At 38.9% G+C, this 17,289-nt stretch overlaps 1 protein-coding gene and 1 long non-coding RNA gene across 2 annotated transcripts in view; one reads left to right on the top strand and one right to left on the bottom strand.

Moving 5' to 3' along the window:
• vps18 (VPS18 core subunit of CORVET and HOPS complexes) overlaps positions 1 to 10,712 on the bottom strand; it is a 31,647-nt gene extending 20,935 nt beyond the window's left edge. Inside the window, exons 1-3 of the mRNA XM_039741060.1 lie at positions 10,280 to 10,712; positions 2,652 to 2,793; positions 2,411 to 2,502 (exon numbers count right to left, since the gene is read on the bottom strand). Coding sequence (XP_039596994.1) covers positions 2,411 to 2,502; positions 2,652 to 2,793; positions 10,280 to 10,382 — 337 coding nt within the window. The 5' untranslated portion in view covers positions 10,383 to 10,712. The remainder of the gene's footprint in view (positions 1 to 2,410; positions 2,503 to 2,651; positions 2,794 to 10,279) is intronic.
• LOC120518324 lies at positions 9,829 to 13,307 on the top strand. Its single transcript, XR_005631227.1, has 3 exons — positions 9,829 to 10,003; positions 11,549 to 11,712; positions 13,166 to 13,307. It is a non-coding gene; the product is annotated as an uncharacterized LOC120518324 (long non-coding RNA).
• Positions 13,308 to 17,289: the final 3,982 nt, after the last annotated feature.

Below are 17,289 nucleotides of genomic sequence, written 5' to 3'. Positions count from 1 at the left end.
AAGTACTGTAAGCCAGAGTCACCATAAATGGGATGAACACCAAGGAGGTTCATTTTTTTTTTCATTTTTTTTTTTTATAGTGCAGACAGGCCATCTAAATCTTCAACCAGGTTAACCTGTATACAGGTGAAAGATGAGATGGGTTGGTTGTGTATATAAAAGAAAATGTGATACTGGAAGATTGTATTTAGAGCATAACAGTTGAAAATGTGCAAGTACTAGGAGGCTTTGCCCCCTGCTCGCTTCACTTGTCCTCAAGGGGCACGCTATGCGCATCTCTTTCTTTCACGTTGTGAAGAGGGGGCCGCTGAACGCACGCTAAGGAGATGCAGTCGCTCCTCCGAAACCCCCTCTTAAACTGTGATACAATGGGAAACAAATACATTTTTTTTTATCTTTTATCTCGATCAGCTGGCTTGCTGCTGCTGCTTGTGCCATGCTGCGTGATCTGCATGTCGTGCAGCGCTTCGAACATTTAGAAGTCTGTACTGCAGCTGCCCTTTTGTCTCATGGGACGTTAAAGTGTCTCCGAGAAAATCACGTCTCGACCCAATATTTTTTTTATAATGCAGAGATATTATTAGTATAGAGATCTCTAAATATTTTTCTCACTATTCATATTGCCGGAGACTGGCAATGTGTTCCTTGTTTATCATCACATGCAAGTGAGAATTTTACTATACTATATACATATGACAATAATGACTATATAAACCTATAAATGTCACTATTTCCACATATTAAATATTGCACAAGTTAAAGGTGACTGAAATAGGAAATTGTCATGTATAGGAACAACAGTAAGAGGTTCATATAAATAAATGTTAAGATGTATCATGTGAAGCCCACTGGAAAACAACTGGCAGCAGACCAAAGACATGCTAAGCTGGCCTGAAAGCATTAGGAGGAAAAATAAAACGTTACTAAGAATTTGGTAGCTTCACTGTCTTGTTCAGCACATAGTTACTGTAGCCTGAACAGTAAAACAGACTCACTTGTCTAGGATTAGTTAATGTTCCAGTAATTCCTCCATCCATTATTTCACTCATCACAGGGCATTTGAAGCCTTTCCCAACAATCATCGGATGCAAGGCAGGAACAATACCTGGACAGGGTACCATTCCACCGCAGAGTGACCACACACATCCCCACACTAAGGCCATTTTAATCCTGCAAAGTCACCTAACCTGCATATCTTTGTAATGTAGGCAGAAACCGGACAAGCCAACACACAAACTCTGGTTTCCTTACAGCAAAGGAGCAGCACTATCACTGTGCCACCCTGCTCCCTCCATTAAGTCAAAAAAATTAAAAATTGAACATTTTTATTAAACTTTACATTAAATCATTATTTAAAAGGTTACACAACTTCCATTTGGAGGGCATGTCAAACTTGACAACTGCAGTTGCTGATCATCTTCTTCCCAGAAGATGTCAGATTACACATCTGCTTTTTGCAGGGATGACAAATTAGACAACTCGGTGTCTTCTTTCCAGCACAGGTTCACATATGCAAAATATCTCAACCTAACTCCCTTTTCTGGCACCCAATAACATGCAGCTAGTGTTGGATCTCAGTACCAGTACCAAAACGGTTACAATGCAAACAACGGATAACTCTAAAACCTCCTTGTCTTACTCCAACGCTCCTCACTATTCATTGTTTCTTTCTTTTAGCCGTGAAGTCCTGATTGCATCGATGCAATAGGCGAGAGTGGTCCCCTATGAAGCTTCAATCACATTGAAGCCTGTGGTTTTGTTTTTTAACATCACACTGGCAAGTGTCGAGCAAAGGAGGGAGCAATTGAGAGAAAAGCTCACATTTACTTCCAGTACAAAAATTCCAAAATACTGGTACTGTAAAGCTTTAAAATTTGGGGTTTTCAGTACTTTACTGCACAACCCTACATGCTGCCTGACAGAGCTGGTAATGTACAAATGCTTTCCAGGCACGGCACATTCAGCCATAATCTATTCCCCTTTTTTTTTCTTTTTTCCCCCCATTCTGCCATGGTACGTAAAACATACAACATCAGATAAATAAACCTCTCCTCTGCTTGCAAGGCCCAAAACACATGCTTTCCTTGTTGGCCTAATTACATCTATTGTACTTCCGGGTGAGTGCTCATTGATCACCTCTTACACACACGAGCCCACATCTATGACAAAAGTGATTTTGTCAGGGTGGGGTGCAGATTGGTCGAACTGAGTTGCTGGGGATGTCTCAGCTAGAAGTCATGTTAGTGTGCCATTAAAATTATGTAAGTGAAGTGAATGACAGAGCTTTTAGGAGTACCACTTACTTTGTTGCCCTGCTTATTTACAGTAATAAAATGTAACAAATAATCACATTTTTATTATAGTCACAAACACAGAGAGCAATGTAATATGAAAAATACAAATGTCTTACCAGTTGTATCCAAGAACAAATTGTATACCTTTGCATCATCTTTGCGTCCAATTTCAATCTGATTTGGCTGATCGGGCTTTCCTAGGTCAATTCTTGAGGGAGACAGTAAGAGAGAAATAGGTAGATGATATTATGCTCCCTTTTAATTCTCAAACACAGAATATTTTAAAAATTAAAGGTCATAAAGATCTAACAACAGAAGAACAGAACAGGTGCATTTCCATAAAACTTCTTATCATACCTCAGCAGGGTGTCCTTCCCAAGGCTCATGCAGAGCTGGTTGTTACACACAGTCAAGTGGTTAATCTTCTCAGGTGGAGTGAAGTCAATCCTCTGTTTTGTGAAGATTGGTTTCTCTTCTTCCAATCGAGCATTTACAAACCCTAAGAAACAAATGTGTGTTTAGTCTGTGGTGCTACTTAGAAACTCCAAATCCAATTCAGAGTGACAGGGGCCAAAGCCTATCCCATCAGCACTGGGCAGGAGACCATCTTGGACAGGGTGCTAGTCCACTGCAGAACACATATGTGCACACACCGTCACCACATAGTGGGGCAATTCAGAGTCTCCAGTTAAATAAACCCGCATGTCTTTGGGGATGTGGGAGGAAAACCCAGATAATCATGGAGGGAACTTGCAAAGTTCACCAGGCACACGACTCAAGCCTGAGATAAGGAGATAAGGAGTTCCACTGTCAACACTTCTAAAGGGATTAGTTTCACACAAAAAAAAGAAGAGACTACCAAAATACCCTGAGATAACTATGTGTGCTTTTCAGATAAAGACAGAATTCACAATACATTTAAAAAAAAAAAGGTATTTATTTGGTTATTTTTGCTGAACAATATACATTATTCTTTCAGGATTCAAATGGTAATAAAGAAGCTGAAAGCTTGACCACTTTGCATGCTGCTTATGATCAAATGAATTAATACTGTATGTTAATAAATGAAATATATAAAACTGCCAGATAAATATGCCAACTCCATGCAGGCAATGACCAGGCCTTGGACTGAGACCGACATCCCTGGAGCAGTGATCCAGCAGCTCCTCTCAATGTACATCTAATTCCATGCAGTATTTCATAAATGGATATGAATTACAAATTATTCACCAAATACTCTTACCTATGACTTGGTAAGTTAGTAAAGGACTTTGATTAATAATAATAAAAAGGACATTCTCACAAGTAGTGTACAGGACATGATTCTTTTTCAAGTTAGGATGATTTGACTTGTCATTAACCTCTTTCAGACAAAGAACCCAAACAATTTGTGGATGAACCATATAATAACCATGCCAAGCCTGCTTAATCCAGTTCCAGGGCCTATCCCAGGCAGCATCTGCACAAGGTAGGGACCAGGCAAGGACAGGATGCCAGTTCATTGCATGCCCCCCGAACACACATACACACACATGCTTGCATTCAAAATGGAGCCAATTTAAATTTACTAATTAATGTAGAATGTACATGTGTAGATATGCGAGGGAAAAACCCATGGAGACATGTGGAGAACAGGCAAACTCCTCACAGGCAACCAGGAATTCCAAAGAATTTGCTTGCTCACATATTTTGGACAACTTAGTGATTTCCTTGACTGACAGTACCAGGAAAAGGAGCAGAGATCCTTCTAGCTCAGTGTTTCTCAAGTGGGTTGCTGTTGTTTATAATGGTAATGGCTCATGGTGAATCATGGCAGGTCGCCGCTGCAACAATCGCACTCAACCTCCATCGACAACTGCACTCAAATCACAAGGAGGAGCGCTTTTATGTTTGTGGTCGATTCACTAAAGGGTGTGCTCTGATGAATGCCCTTGATTCAAAAAGTCGGAGCCCCCCACCTACCTGGGAGGGTTGTGATAACACTTATATGGGTGAAGGGAGGTTGTGACACCACAAAGGTTGCAGCATGATAAAGATGTATGATAAATATTTCTACTTCATTTTGGGCTCTTTGATCAGGTAGAAGAGGACTGTTAAGACTAATATGAAACATAAATGCTTGGGAGGTAGCACTAACTATATCCTTGATTGATTTCTGAATTATTCACCGTAATTGCATTTACAGTCCATAGTGACTAAAGGCACAGTTGTTATCAAGAATTAAGTTTGTTTGATTACAACTGTTGTAAATTTAAAAAATGCATTCATTGTACACTATACACAAATCACAAAGATGCATTCAGGAAATACACAAAACCAAAGCTGTAAAACTGGAAACATAGTGCCTAGCTGCAAGAAACTGAAGACATATGCTACTGTAGATTAGTATCCTCCATTATGGGATCAAACTCATTTTCCACTAATACTTTACTGCCTTCTCTTTCACCAAACTAGAAACCCAGATGTAACAACAACCATTCTCAAACCTGCTAAATCCAGTAAGGTCATGGGTAGCTGGAGCCTGGATGAGCTACCAAAGATGACACTTCAATTTCCATCTACAACTCAATTAAGGACTCTCAGCAAGTCACTTACCCTTTCTGTGCTCCAAAAAAACTCCTTAATCAGTTGTAACCAGTAGCATTTCTCCATAAACATTCTGTTGGGGCCATTCTGGAACTTTTCTATAAATGTGCAGACTTTAACTTACACAGCTAATGTCTTTCCCTCTTCTGCTACTGACTACTGAAACATACAAGATACATGCACCTTTCACATTGCAAAATAAAAAAAAATCTATCAAACAATGGGTTGCTGGTGCCTGTTCTGTCCTGATTAGCATCAGTTCATTGTGAAACACTGACATTGTCATTATCTGACAAAATGCAGATACAGTAGTACCTTGGTATACGTCCGCTTTGGAATAAGTCCAACTTGGTATACATCCTGTTTGGACGCAAAAAAATTTGGCTTGGTATACGACTTGTGTGCTAGAACATCATGCGCTACCCTTGTTTACCTCTCTCGAGACAAAGCCACGACTGCCCACGAGCGTCAGTATGTGCTATAACTCTGTGAATTTTTACGTGATTTTGTGTTTTTTCGCTTAAATTTGTATGAATTGTTGGAAAGTATGAAGGTGGCATGCGTATCCGGGACTTGGGTGCTGCATACCATACGCCGAGAATGACGGTATGTATGATTGTGAAAAACAAAGACGTTATTAAAAAGTGAGGTTAAATTTTCATTTAGCAGTGTTTAAATTATTTTATACAACCCCATCAACGTATAATATGCCAATAACAATAGGATTTTTTTTCATGGGAACGGATTAATCATTTTCCCTTTATTCCTTATGGGAAAAATTCATTTGGTATACGTCCTGTTTGGTATAAGTCAAAGGATCTGGAACGGATTAAGGACGTATACCGAGGTACCACTGTATATTGATAAAACAAAAAATGAAAGCCTACCAACCACCCTCTTCTCAGAAAAATGGTATTTGATATGAGCTGCTTAAATTGAAATCATAACACCTCAAGTTTAGAATAAGACAGTTTTAAGGTGAAAAGGGTTAAACCACAATAACACAGAAAGAACACACAGACTACACACACTGCACAACTTAAACTGGAAGTCCAACAGCATCGCTAACAACCATGCAGCCAGGTGATTGCTGGTCAATGCAAGGTCAGCAAACAATTGAAAAAGGCTTTATTCATACAGACCGGTACAGAAGATTCAGCACTTCTTTTCAAATTTAGTGTGGCCTTCCTGAGCAGAGGGTGGAAATCAAGATGCATCGTAATGTCTTGTGAATGATGCATTCCCAATATTGACATTTCTTCCCCTACCCCTACAAAATCACTGTGGCTACCTTAAAGAGAACAAATAATACAAGGCTTTTCATACTTCTTCACTGGCTTGTGCTTCATTGCCTTGATTGTGAAAGCTTCAAACAGATTTGTGAACTTGCAATTAAAAAATGGTAACAAAAAACAATAACACACTATGTTAAAACACCAACACTGAGGGGTGGTAGTGAGTGCGTGGGCTTGTCTGGATTTGGTATTTTGTAGTCATCAGGATAGAGTTGGGGGTGTAGAGGTGATTGAACAACTAAGGTCAAGTGTCCATAACATAATGCAATTCTCTGTATTTTGGAAGAGTGCGGATGCAAAAACTAAAACTGTTAAGACTAATAACTCCAACGTAGGGCATATAAGAACTTGACGGCAACCATTAAGAAGGATATTAGGGAGGCTAAAAGAAAGTTAGAGAGGAATATAGCAGATAAATTGAAATATGACCCAAAGAGATTCTTTCAGTATTTTAGTAGTAAAAGAACAGTCGAGGAGGTAAAGTGTATCAGGAATAGTGAAGAAGAGTTAAAAAATACAGACAGTGAAATAGTGGATGCTCTAAACTTGCATTTTTCTGAGGTCTTCACAAGTGATGAAGCAGATAACCTCCCAGCGGTAAATGGGACCTTTTCCTAAAGAGGTACTGACTGATTTGGTAATTGTAGAGGGAGAAGCACTACTCAGATTAAATAGGATGAAATCAAACAAATCTACAGGACTAGATAATATTTAACCTTGAGTTCTTAAGGAGGTTAGCAAGCACAGATATAAACCCTTGATGCATATTTTTAGGAAGTCACTGTGGAAATTCCAAAGGACTGGAAAATGGCAAATATTCTATTATAATATTCTGTATATAAATATTCTAACTATAGGCCAGTATGTTTAATGTGCACCACAGGAAAATTAATGGAAGGAATTATTAAGAAAAAGACTGAATAGCACATGGCAAGTACGGGTGTTTTTCTGAACAGTCAACATGGGTTCAGAAGAGGGCACTCATGTTGTACTAACATGCTGGAATTCTACAAGGAAGCAACAAAATGGCTTGACCAAAGTGGGGCATGTGATATTATTTATCTTGACTTTCAGAAGCATTTGATAAGGTGCCACCTGAGAGGATGGGCATCAAAATAAAAGAAGTGGGAGTTTATGGTGTGATGTGTAGATGGGTGCAGAATTAGCTCAGACACAGGAAGCAGAGGGTGAAGGTGCAAGGAACCTTATCAGTATTGGCTGATGTTAAGAATGCTGTTCTCCAGGGGGCAGTGCCAACATAGATGGATTGGCAGATAATCTGGAATCCATTGAATCATTACAAAGGGTCTTGGACAGATTTGTGGCAAATGAAATTTAATGCCAGTAAATGTAAAGTATTAACACATAGGAAGTAAAAATGTGAGGCCTAAATACACAACGGAAGGTCTGAAAATCGAGAGTGCACCATATGAGAAGGATTTAGGAGTCGTAGTGGACTCAACTACCAAATAGTGTTTAGAAGCCATTAAGAAGGCTAACAGAATGTCAGGTTATAGAGTGCCCTGATGTGTAAAGTACAAGTCCAAGGAGGTTCTGCTTAAGGTTTATAACACACTGGTGAGGCCTCATCTGGAGTCCTGTGTGCAGTTTTGGTCTCCTGGCTACAAAAAGGACATAACAGCAGTAGAAAAGGTCCAGAAAAGAGCGACTGGGCTGATTCCAGGGCTACAGGGGATGAATTATGAGGAAAGATTACAAGAGCTGAGCCTTTACAGTTTAAACAAAAGAAAATTAATAAGAGATGTGATTGAAATGTTTACAATTATGAAGGGAATTAGTCCAGTGGATTGAGACAGTGACTTTAAAATGAGTTCATCAAGAACACAGTTGGGAACTTGTTAAGGGTAAATTTAGCACAAACATTATAATTTTTTTCTTTACAGCGAGAATGACAGACACATGGAATAAGTGACCAAGTAGTGTGGCAGACAGCAGGACTTTCAAAACTTGACTTGATGTTATTTTAGAAGAATTAAGTGGAGAGGACTGGCGAGCTTTGTTGGGCTGAATGGCCTGTTCTCATCAAGATTGTTCAAATGTTCTAAAAGCGTGGACAATGTGCGACAATGGCAGACATATGCTGCCACTTTTCACAGCTGGAAAAGAATACAGCTGCCCAATGCAATATGTGTGAGAAGAAAGAGCAGCACAGTGGCAAAACAAGAATGCTATTTAAATGAAAAAGAAAAAAAAAAAAGTGTTTTGTAAAACATAAAAAAAGATGCAAATCTGAATCACTGCGATTTGGCTACAATCTGTGTCAGTTAAGAAAAGTTGCTGGAGAGTTTTCAAAGAGGCAGAGGACATCATCCAGGTAACTGCTGCTAGCAGGGTTATGTAGATGGGGGTTTACTGAAGACTTTTTAGTTGAGTTTAACATTTTGCGATTTACCACTCATTAATATTTATAAAACATAAAGCCCATTGTTAGCATAACGGAGGACACATAATAGTGGAAAGCACAAACGTCAGAGCATTTTGTCCACTTTTTTCCCCCTTCTTCTGATTAAAATGAAGGGTTCAATAAGCCCAATATCCATAAATAAGAATGGTAAATAGTATAACACTATGCAAAATACTTAATAGCTACGCCTAATTTGAAGGTGAAAACGTTGATTGAAAGTAGTGTTTCTTTTCAAAAAAATAAGTGCCTGGTTAAATGTTAATAAAAACAATTATTTTGCAAGTTTAGTGGATTTAAAAGTATTTTAACAGTATTTGTAAAAACATTTAGTGTAACAAAATATAGGTTTTGTATTGTTAAACTTATATTGTGTTCCTCCTGTCTCTTCCCACAGCCCAAAGACATACAGTTTAGGTGGTTTGACAGTTATGTGGGCCCTTGTGTGTGTGTGTTTGTTCACCCTGTGATGGGCTGTTACCCAGTCCAGGAATTGTTTCTGTCTTGCACCCGCAGAAACAAAATAGGATTAAGCATAAAAATGTCAATGTTACTTTTTCTAAATACAAATTTGAAACTTTTATAAATGTAAAGCTAATATGAAAAAATTTCGACAAAACAGAAGGGCAGAATATAATAGAAAGTGCAAATGTGGGAATATTTTTTTGTAAATGTTAGTGTTCTAAGGAGGTTAGTTTAAGTACTTTCATGAAGTGACTGCCTGTTTTACATGTATTAAACAAACAACCAAATCTATTTTAAAAAGAAAACATTCTTATCTTTATTGCATTTGTATGTCCATCCTGGGTGGCATGATAGTGCAGTGGTAATGCTGCTGCCTCTCATTAAGGAGACAGAGGTTTGCGACCCGGATGCTCCCTGTGTGGAGTTTGTCCCTGTCTTTGCACAAGAATCTTCCTACAGCCCAAAGATATGCAGTTTAGGGGAACTGGCAAAGCTAAATTGGCCATAGCGTGTGTTAATTGTGTTTTCCCTGCAATGAATGGGCACACTGTCCTTGGTTTGCTCCTACCTTGTGCCCTATGGCAGCTGGGATAGGCTCCAGCACCACCCTCCCACTGCCGTGGTCTGGCGTCGGAGGGTTAGAAACTGACATGACATGTTCATTCTATAAATTGATGCCGTGTCATAATATTAATTTAAATACAGACTGACCCATTTATATTAGCCATTCTGAAACGCTACCATCATTTGAAAACAAATTCCTATACGGACACATAAATCACTTATATCAGTATCGTCCCTCCCTAGCAAACGCAGGATTGTGACTGTGATTGGGCTGTTAAGTGCCTGTCAAATCTGACCACCCTACCTAAAACGCACATCTTAACAATGGTGACTGGGCGTCACTCTATAGTCAGGAATCGTTTTTTGGAGTAGATAAAGTAAGTTAAAGTGAATGTGACCCGCACCACCTGGCAGTATTTTCCTATATCTTGCATGACTACATGTTCTATAAAACTGAATTTGCGGACTTAAAAGTCAATGAGACCGTACGATCTGGCGGTGCTTTTTATCACTCGCATCCGTTCCTGTTCAGTCAAACTACGCTAGAAATTGCTGACTTTACCTTTCGGTATAGAAAAGGAATCTGATCACAAAAAATAATTAACTCTCCAGGCCGTTGACTCCCATCAAGAGGCCCGAGGCCTCGCACTTACCCGAGTGCGCAATCCCAATGTTGGACGCGGAGAGACGGCTTTGCTGTAGTGCACTGTGTCGGGAGCTCTGAGAATACTCGTATTCTTCCAGAATGGATGCCATCTGTAAAAAAGGGTGTATACAGCCCGAATTCAGAAAGGTTACTGTCCTGTTTGAAACGTTCCGTATTTTTTACAACATCTAGCTCAAAGCCTGCAAGGCCGTCTTGCAGAGCAGTTCCTCTTTCAGGTGTAACTTCTTCGAGCTTTTGCGCCCCCTAACAACAGCGCATCACCGATTGCGTCCTGCAGTAATGATGGAAGAGCGGTTATATGACACGACAACGCACGCTGTCTAGCTTGTCAGAATATAATAAAAAATGTCATGCATCCGTAATTCCAAACAACAAAATGTATCGCTATCAGCTGACCTCGCCGAATCATGTGATGTATCAGTTTTAGCCTCCCCGCAACCTTTCAAATCACCACTAGGGGTCACGAAAAGATTAACTTTTCTTGCATGGTAAAAAATGTAGGAATCAACTGGTGCATTTTAGTTGTGTGCTTAGTTTCTAAAAGGAGTAGTTATGTATATAAAACATTTTAATGACATGAAAGTTAGTAATAAGGATTGGTTGAAAGGCTAATAAGGCAATTCCTTTTTCATTTTTATGTGCTGCAAGGGCTGCCATGTTAATTTCAACAGGTGTTGTGCAAGCGGCATCATAAGTAACAAACATTTGGTGACTTTTTAATTAAGATCATAATGTTATAGTGTTTTTGTTTTTTTGTTTTCTGTCATGTGAACTCTAGCAAGTTAGTTTACTCATTCAGGGTCACATGATGAGTCAGTATAGAGGATCAAGCAGCAACCTTCTGGTTTTCTGTCCACCATCTTGGAGGTTAGGGTGCACATTGTTCAACAGTTCTTATCCTACTAGTAACTACTATCCTATTTGTTTATCATACTGGTGTGAAAATCACCTGCCATCTAAGATGTTTGTGATGCCTGGTGAAAAAATCCTGAAGCCATTGTTGTCCACAGGAGTTAGTAATGGAATGATGAGAGTTGTTATGGACCAAAGAGTTTAAACTGTATCAAAGTAATAACAACCGACTGTCATGTCCACAATTGATACACTTAACATCTCAATGAAAACCAGAGCCCCTTTTTTTGAGTATTGTACTCCAGATCAAGCTACAGAACCTCTAAAAACAGACAGGGAATGTGGTTTTAACTGATCTGCATTTCAAGATTTGCCTCTTCCTGACCATTTCTCATCTTTCCAGGTACCGAGAATGCAAATAAAGCAGTGAAAAACAAGGAAGGAAGAGCAGACGCATTTCCACAACACGAGGACAACAGCCATCTGAATGAAACACAAGATCTGTCTTTTATTTCCAGAGACATGAAAGCTGGCACTTGACTAGAAAACTAAGCCTTGAAGTCTGAGGTGAGTGGGTGCTTTTTGCTTTTCTTGAGAGGAATGACTTGAGAGTAAAAAAGAATGCCTTTGGATCACAATAATAACATAATAATAACAACACTGCAGTGCAGCAGGGGTGTGTTTTTGTTCCTGCTGTGTTCAGTGCTTGCATGGACTGGGTGTTGTCAAGGTCGTGTGGTCCAGTGGCTGTTGGGTGTCTGTTAGTGAAAAAAGTTTAACTGATCTTGACTTTGCTGATGATGCTGTGATCTTCATGGAGTCCATGGAGGAGTCTGAGTGTCTGGTCTTGGGAGTGTCCTGGATAAAAACCAAGATCCAGGCCTTTAGTGACCTCTTAGGCACAGCCATCAACAGTGCGTCTGTCTGCAGAAACAGTGTTGACCTTGTTGAGAGGTTTACTTACCTTGGCAGTGACATTCATGTGTCTGGTGACTCTTCCTATAAAGTTAAAAGACAGACTGGGAGAGCATGGGGGTTATGAGGTCACTGGAAAGGGGTGTGTGGCGCTCCTGATTTCTCTTATAAAAGCATGAAGGTCCAAGTCTTTAGAGTCCTGGAGCTTCCTGTCTTGCTATATGATTGCGAGACATGGACGCTATCCAATGATCTGAGACGAAGAATGGACTCTTTCGGTACTGTGTCTCTTTGGAGAATCCTTGGGTACCACTGGTTTGACTTTATGTTGAATGAGATTAACTGGATTAACTTCATCAGTTCCCTTGAGAATTCTGAAATCCATCTTAAGTCTGCCACACAGCCTTCTTCCTGGGACACCCTTAGTCTGTCAAAGCAGACCAGACCCTTCAGCTGCAGGGCACAGATGTTTGCTTTTAGATGCACAGTTTAATTGGTGGCTCAAAACTGCTCTATTGTGAGTAAGTGTAAGTGCTGTCCTCCCCAGAAGTGAGAACTACCTTAAATGCACTATGTGGCCAGGTGCATAAACTCAAGCACATAGTGATATAGTCTCCACTGAGAAACACTGGCAGTAGAATGGGTTGCCCTGAAGAGCTCAGTGACTTTAAACGTGGCCCTGTCATAGGATGGCACCTTTGCCACAAGTCAGTAAGTGAAAGTTTTACTCTGTTAGATCTTCTGTTATTGTAAAGTGGAAACATCGAGGGACAACAACAGCTCATCCATTAAGTGGTAGATCATGCAAATCATGAAATCGGGCCACCAAGTGCTAAAGTGTATTTTGTGTAAAAATTGCCTGTCCTCTGTTGCATCATTCACAAATGGAGTTCAAAACATCAGCACGAAAACTGCACCCCGGGAGCTGCATAAAAAGCATGTCCTTAAGCAGGCAGCATTAGTGCACTGTGGGTGTGCATCTTGCTGTAGACTGACACCCCATCCAGGGTTGGTTTCTGCCTTGCACCCCTTTTTGTACGCAGAGGTCCAGTGCCCATCTACTCTGTAGTGAAAAATCCCTTCTCAATTTCTCAATTAAATCCAGTTCTCCTGTCCTGAGGGCTGCCAATGATGAAACAGGATTTTCTTATATATGTACAATGGTGCTGCTTGACTCAGAAGTGCTAAAAGGACCTGCTCTGCCTTACCCAAAGAGTCTGTGTTGGGAGACAGGAGACAAAGCTCATTGATAGAAGTGGATGAAGAGGGAAAGACCTTGGAATATTTGTGCTTGTGGTACTTTAATTGTGGCTTACTGTTAATTAAATTATTGTGTGCAATAAATTAACCATAATTGAACCTGTAAATGTTTCTGAGTAAGTCTGGAATTTATAGCTCCGTGGCAACCACTATTGCTTACAATGCACATTCATACACACAAATATATATATATATATATATATATACACACACACACTAGGCTCACCCGCCTTTTAAGGCGACTGACTTTTAAGTTGACCACTTCTTAAGGCAATTCAATATGTAGATCAATTTGATATTTTATACAAACTCATTAATTTAGTTATATTGCATTTGAGCGGTATTACTTTAATACTCATAGTTTCTGTTATTTTGTGATGAAATTTAAACTTTTTTCTATATTGAGGTCGCCTTTTTGAACTCCCCTGATATTTACTACGCGGTGAGGCATTTGTACTCCATCAACATTAATTATTTCCAGAGACATAATTTTCTCTATTTTTCCAGCGCATCGCGCACAAAAGCATGGGAACGATGGGAACACCAGAACTCTGCTCACATCATGTCGCTTCGTACCGCAAGCTTCAAGTAATAAGTCTGTGATAAGCGGAATAACGCTACACTTTCCACTCACGGGACGGAAGGACAACCCCGACCGCTTTTCTATAGTAAGAAAGAAGAAGAAGATATCGCACAGTCTGGAGTAAAAATCATCTTTTACCTGGAAAAACGAAACTACAAATCCCATCGTGCATTGCAAAATGGACGGGTCGTGTGTGAAACTGCGCCTGCGTAGCACTCACGGGACGGAAGGACACCCGACCGCTTTTATATACAGTAGAAGGAGATTTTTTATATATATATATATATATATATATATATATATATATATATATATATATATATATATCCTTAATAAAAGGATAAATGTATTTGTGTCTATCTGGGTGACCTTCCAGCTGTTATGTCTCTGTTGCATGCCATTTGGTACAGGATTCATAAATGCAGTGCTAATGTTTGTGATGCGTCATCTGTTGGATAAATGAGACCTAGCAACTAGACAGACACACACCAGTGCAAAAGTTGACACTGAATATATCCAACAAAGAGTAACTGCAAGATGGACCTAAATCTGCTACACCGCTTAATTGAAAGATGAGTGTCTGTGTGTCCATCCAGTTTTTATGTCTCTATCATTCCAGTGGATGGTGCATCACAAACATTTGTAGTAATAAAATGCATTGCATTTGCCTTTCCAACAGATAATGCATTGCAAACATTTGTAGTAATGCATTATATTACAAGAAATATTTGTTATTCACCATCTGTTGAAATGACAAATGCAATGCATTTTATTACCACATGCATTACAAAATGCATTTCAATAAATGGTGACCTAAAAGCATTAACACCTAGGGCTGTGGTGATTACATAAATTTCAATCTGTCTTAGACACATAGCACAGGTAGTCCGCCTTAATAAAAGAACAAGTGTTTGTGTGTCTGTGTATCTGTGTCTCCGTCTGGTTGCTATGTCTCTCATTCTAACAGATGGTGCATCACAAATATTTGTAGCAATAAAATGCATTGCATTTCTCATTCTAATAGATGGCGCTTCACAAACATTTACACTGCTTTTACAAATCCCATACCAAATGGCACATACCAGCAACATATGCATTGCATTTGTCATTCCAACAGAATGACCAACAGTGCATCACAAACACTTGTATTTATACATTTTATTACTACTAATGTTTGTGATGTGCCATCTGTTGGAATGACAAATGCAATGCATTTTATTACCACAAATATTACAAAATACATTCCAATAGATGGTGCCCTGCAAGCGTTAACACTGCAGGCTGTGCTGATTACTTAGATTTCAATCCATCTTAGATGGTTAGCACAGCTGGTATATTTTTCAAAGTGAGAACATCACAATGATAGGTTTGTCAATCAAACATAATAATAACATAACATATAACCATTTACTTTAATTTGAATGCAGAGAAAATAAAGATAAAATAGAAACAAAAAGAAAAAACAAAACAAGATTCAACCAACACTCAAGAGACAGCGAAACAGAAGTGAGAAAAAAGCAAAAACACGTTTAAAGTATGATACAACCATTAATAGCATAAGAGAGACAATCACAGGCTCAGAATGTTTATTCTAAATTAATATTAATGAATTCTTGCCATGTTTTAAAAATGTTTTGCACATATCCTGTAAGGTAGAATCTGATGTGTTCTAATTTGAGACAATATGGAAGGTCGCTTACCCACTGAGTTATGGAAGGTGGGCTGGGATTCTTCCAGTTGCACAGGGTAAGTGCTGGTAGTGTGGCATGGGCCAATTACAATCAATATTTTTTTCCTATGCACTGTAATTCCATCCTGGTGCCCCAAATATAACTGTTAATGGATTAAAGGTGATAGTAACACCAACGCTATCTGAGAGGTGTGTAAAGAGTTTGGTCCAACATGTTGTTAATTTAGTGCTCTCCCAAAACTTGTGGTTTGGTGAGGCTTGAGCTGGATGGCAGCACTCGCAGCTTTGAGCCTGCCCTGAGTACATTTTTAAACAAGATAAATGTGATCAATAACAGACCTTTAGCTAAAATGTAGAATGCTTGGTGCATATCGAACTATGTTGCTAAAACTAGGGAGCCTTTAATGGCATTTTATGGTTCTTTACTGGGCTTCGTGGTTCTACTTTTGCTTGACAAAGCACCACTTCATTCTGGAAAGGGTTCTTTGCAAATGAAGTAGGTTCTTTGTGCTTTGAAAAAACTCCTCATATGTAGAGAACAAAACTGAAATCTTTAGTGCATGGTAGACTGCCTAGCAGGACACCAACACATTAAGAAAATGTTGACTTGGCCTGTGCTACTGTATACAGTGAGAGAGTCCTTTTAAAATCAGGAGCCATTGGTATTTCACAAGTCTGTTACCATCTATTCATGGTTATTTACTGTATGAAGCCTGTTACAGATCTAAATAAATAAAGGGGTCTCTCTGGAACCTTCTTGTAGAAGGGTCTGTTGGGAGCCAAAAATGGTTCCCCTATGTCATTGCCTTTATTTTTAAGAGTGTATTCTATGTATGGCTGAGTTCCAGTCCTTTTCTGAGATCCCTTTCCCACCTTTCCATTGGATGTTTAAAGGGTAAATTATTTGAGAAAACAAAAATACTGTATATTGCTGAAATGCTGTCTGAGTCTTCATCAAAACTAAACAGTATGGCATCTGGGATAAATATGGGTGTGAGATGTGGAAAATCTGGCTAGGTCTCTTAACAAAAGTTCTAATTTGCATATAGGAAAAAAGTGTGTAGCTGGAAAGTTAAATTTAGAGCTTAAGTGTTCATAAGATGCAAATACATTATCTATATTTAAATCCCCAAGTATCTTAAATCCATAACATTTTATCTCAGAGAAGGTGGGAAAAGGAGATTAATGTGTATAGGAGCAACAGATGAGGTTTACTAAGTATGAGGTGCCATTTAGGACATAAATCATTGTTAACAGTACATACACTCTCTACTGAAATGCATACACTCTGATGTGAAAAGTTTATAAAGTATATACTGAAACGCATACATTCAATAGTGACATGCATACAATAAAATGCAGATATTCTAAAGTGAACTGCATACACTGTACAGTTAAATGAGTACGCTGTATAGTGAAACACCTACAGGTACATTCTGTAGTGAAACGTATTCACTGTACTGTATACTGTACTGAAACACTTATACTGTACAGCAGTGGCTCTCAACCTGGGGGCGCGAAGATGTGAAAAAAAGAAAACAAGAATCAAAAATATGAAAAAAAAAATCTGTTGAAACCAAAACAATTTATCTTAAACTAAATTCTGATACTAGAACAATAAATATAGAGTTAGATAAATGTCGATAAAAGTTAAGTACTGTAGGTATAATAAAATATGCATCTACATTTCAAAAAA

This window comes from Polypterus senegalus, chromosome 18, assembly GCF_016835505.1.
Source record: "Polypterus senegalus isolate Bchr_013 chromosome 18, ASM1683550v1, whole genome shotgun sequence".
Lineage (NCBI taxonomy): Eukaryota > Metazoa > Chordata > Cladistia > Polypteriformes > Polypteridae > Polypterus > Polypterus senegalus.
Note: the sequence above shows the minus strand (reverse complement) of the source record. Positions and strands in the feature narration are given on the sequence as shown.